Source organism: Triticum dicoccoides, chromosome 7A, assembly GCF_002162155.2.
Source record: "Triticum dicoccoides isolate Atlit2015 ecotype Zavitan chromosome 7A, WEW_v2.0, whole genome shotgun sequence".
Classification (NCBI taxonomy): Eukaryota; Viridiplantae; Streptophyta; class Magnoliopsida; order Poales; family Poaceae; genus Triticum; species Triticum dicoccoides.
This window is the reverse complement of record NC_041392.1, coordinates 697,089,691-697,093,613: the sequence shown is the minus strand read 5'-3', so window position 1 is coordinate 697,093,613 and position 3,923 is coordinate 697,089,691. Positions and strand designations below refer to the sequence as shown.

At 46.9% G+C, this 3,923-nt stretch overlaps 1 protein-coding gene across 1 annotated transcript; it reads left to right on the top strand.

Moving 5' to 3' along the window:
* Positions 1–2,647: 2,647 nt before the first annotated feature.
* Positions 2,648–3,335, top strand: LOC119328897 (NADH-ubiquinone oxidoreductase chain 2-like). The gene has a single exon (XM_037601896.1). It carries the CDS (start codon positions 2,648–2,650, stop codon positions 3,239–3,241), a length of 594 nt encoding a protein of 197 aa, XP_037457793.1. The 3' UTR covers positions 3,242–3,335.
* Positions 3,336–3,923: the final 588 nt, after the last annotated feature.

Sequence of the window (3,923 nt, the reverse complement as noted above, 5' to 3'; positions counted from 1 at the left end):
AGAGTCGCATGTACGGTAAGGAGGGGGGTTCGCGTCTATACCTGTAGTGTGGTGGTTGGGCCTACCCACCCTATTTTTTCCATGATCTATGGGTCTACTAGAGCTACCCACTTCGATCAATTAGCCAAGATTTTGACCAGATACGAAATCGCTGGTGCTCGATCTAGTGGCATTTTTATCGGTATTCTTTTTATCGCTGTAGGATTCCTATTCAAGATTACTGCAGTTCCTTTTCGGGCAGCTGTAGGACGGACGGCCCCCTATAGGTAGTAGGGTAGGGTGGGTGGTACCGCTCAAATAGCGGCCAATCCTCCTAACTACGTGCGGGCCGGGCTTAGAGAGCGTGAAACTCATCACTACCTCGTAAGGGCGTTGAGACCATAGCATGTTACACAAAAGCGCCGCTTTCTCAGGAGTGTTGTCACACAGCTGCCCGACTAGAAGGGCTACTCGCTCTGTAGTGTTGTCACACAAGATAAGCACGCCGCCCGCCTGCTGGCCGGGCGAATCGAAGTTTTCTCCCGGTCAACTGTCCACCCAGTCAAGTGCAAAAAACACAGTGGAATCACGCAACGCACGCTGCTGGTGTGCTTCCTGCCCACGAGGAAAGAAGAGCGACAAGGTTCAGATTTGACTGTTTGCAGCATGGGAGATGATTACCCAAAAAATCCCTGGGAAAAAAGAAAAGATATCTCGGTAACGAAAACCATAGGAGGCTGTATTGGCGAGATCCAAGGGTTCACAGCAGCCCAAAAGAAAAACGGCCTGGAAGTCCGAGGACCTTTAGTACCGTACCGAACCAGCAGCCTTCACGCCAAGCGACGACCGCCCTTGTCCCTTTCCTTTTTCCATTCAGCCTACTTCTTAGCTTTGTTCCGTCAGTCTAAGGCAAAGCTTAAGTGGTTTGCCTACCTTACCCACTTGATGAAATGGAACGAACTCCGTTTCCTTGGCGGCTTTGTGGGTGGATTTAGTCGGAAAAAAACTCCTTCCTTTTGAAAAAAGTGACGCTTTGCGTCTTCGCTTCCGAGGGTCAGGGTATAGGCCATTTCGAGCAAGCTTTCGCTTTTTCTCCTGGCTTTCTACAACTTTCGCTTTAGCTTCCAAAGGCGACCCAATGACCTTTCCGGAATTGGAAGTATTCGTCGCCCTACACTAACAAAGAAGTCACTATAAAACTGCTTGCCCTCCAGATGTACCAAAGGTGCGCGGAGCCCGGTGAAAATGAATATGTTTGCTACTGAAAGAAGCCTGCCTATTGACTAATATTCGTCTTTAGAATTAAAGTAGCTATGAAGCCCAATCTACTGTTGATTCAAAAGGGGGCATAGTCATATGGGTGGGGTGTTTGTGGGGAGCTGCCTTGGATATGAGGAATTCCTCCAATCTAAAAAAAAGAACAAAGAAAAAGTCTGTGACGAAGATCTTTCTTTTCTATCAATAGATAGGAATGAGTGTTCATTATAGGAGATAGGATCCATCTGCTCTCTCTCTCTCTCTATTTTCTTTGATGCAATTTAGAGAGAAAGAGCAGTGCGAATTAGAAAAAAAAAAGAGAATTGGGAGATGATTCCAAAATAGATACATAGACATCTAAAGTAAAGGGATGTATATATTATTCCTATATATATCATCTATCTATGAAAAAAGTAAACAGAGTTCGTTTTTAGGTTCCCCGAAGCCCCGAATGGATTGGATCATTTCTGCTTTTGCCAACGAAATGAAGGCCTCACCCCTTCCGAATGCTTCTCCGATCCTGAACTTCTCGCGAAGAGAATAAGATGCAGCTCCCCCTCCCTCTGTCTTTTTCCGCTTTGCTAATCTTCCCCTCTAACGCGGGCCGGGCTTAGGCGGGCGCGGGAGGAAGAAAGAAAGTCGAAGAGCGTCTTCTCCTTTGTCCTTTTTTCAGTGCAACACAGGAAAGCACCCTCTTTTTGTAATCCCTGCAGCTTCCCAGAGGCTTGCTTTTTTTATTGAACGCATGTCCTAGCTAGGACCCCTCCAAACATGTTTGAGCCTATGTTCACCCGGGGCCAAAAAAGGAGAATTCCGGAATGCCTGCCGACGTTCAGATAAGGTGCATATCCCTTATCACTAAAGGAAAGGCTCGACGAAGGGGGGATATTAGCTGGGTAAGGAAAACGCTTTTGGAGATTGAGATGTCGATTTGTTTTTCATCGAAAAGGAAGAAGGCCGAGGGGATAGCAGCCTTCCTTCGGGCTTTGCCTGCTGACGTTCTAATAAAGAATTCTGGCTCGGCCCGGGAAAGCGCTGGTAACAACATAAAGAAAGGGGTCCATGTAGCTGCTGCGCCCGCCCACTGAGCAGCAGGTTCGGCATCTACTACATAAGAGAGAATCCACTTCAGATAACCACGTCTCTGCTAGGCAGCGTGTGGAATGGCCGAGAGCAGACCAAATGAATATATAATCCAAGCCGAGAGTGGAGTTACGTGAATAGCTGTCTGATGGAAAACAACTTTCACGTTCGGTTCAGAGAGCACTTTTTTCGTTGAGAATAAGTCCTTCCCTTTTGTGTGAATTCCCAGCGGCGAATTAACAACTTGTGGGGCCCTATCTATTCAATCTCTCGAGCCCCAAGAAAACCCCCCTCTCCCTCGGACTCAATCTCTCTTTTGACTCTATATATGTGGGCACCTGTTATCTATGAGGGTTCACCCACCCCGGTGAGAGCATTCCTTTCTATTGCGCCTAAAATCTCTATTTCGGCAAATATGTCACGTGTTTCTATTGTTGCTTCCTATGGGGGTACATTACAACAAATCTTGTTTTTCTGCAGCATTGCTTCTATGATCTTAGGAGCACTGGCCGCCATGGCCCAAACGGAAGTCAAAAGACCTCTAGCTCATAGTTCGATTGGACATGTAGGTTATATTCGTACTGGTTTCTCATGTGGAACCTTAGAAGGAATTCAATCACTACTAATTGGTATATTTATTTATGCATCAATGATGATAGATGCATTCGCCATAGTTCCAGCATTACGGCAAACCCGTGTCAAATATATAGAAGATTTGGGCGCTCTAGCCAAAACGAATCCTATTTCGGCTATGACCTTCTCCATTACAATGTTCTCATACGCAGGAATACCCCCGCTAGCTGGCTTTTGTAGCAAATTCTATTTGTTCTTCGTCGCTTTGGGTTGTGGGGCTTACTTCCTAGCCCCAGTGAGAGTAGTGACTAGCGTTATAGGTCGTTGGGCGGCCGGAAGGTTGCCATGAGTAAGGTTGGGAGACCGAAGGCAGTTTTCCGTGCACCGGACACGTAGCTTACCGAATCAGTTGCAACACAGATGGGAATGCATGCTACGAAAGACAGGGTTGAGTCTGATACACCAACCGTCGACTCCATATCCTTGTACGAGTCCACAATCACTACACGAGATGAACCTGGGTTTGGTGAATGGAAGTTGGCCTTAGGTGTAATAGGACTCCCAGTTACTGCGCACGATCGTATACTGAGGTGCTCCCTGTCGGTTGTTGGAACGACGCGAGCCGGGCCGTGCCTCGATTCCTTTCAAAAAGATGAAGGGACAGAGGTGACTAATTCCCTATCTCATTTGGGTTCGGAAAACGAATCGACATCTCGATGTGATACAGCCCTTTCCATTTTCGTTGGGAAAGAACGGCGAAGTCCATCCGAACCCTCCAATGAAGAAATAAGAGGAGAGCAAAGCCCAGTGGCACGCGAAGCGCATGCGGAAGGGGCACGTAGAAATAAAGAAGTTGGGGGAGAATCAGCCGAGCTCATTCCCTTTGCTTCCCGGGCCCAAAACAGTGTTTTGTTTCCTAGCCAAATCAAGGATTTGGGCTGATTGCAAAAGATATCTGAATAGAAAGATAGATCCATCCATCTATCCATCTATCTAAAAAAGAGATTTCGATTTCATGAAACCTTTGATTC

What these genes read in the sequence shown, in the direction of transcription:
- LOC119328897 (XM_037601896.1), top strand. Translation starts at nt 2,648, where the DNA reads ATGTGGGCACCTGTTATCTATGAGGGTTCACCCACCCCGGTGAGAGCA.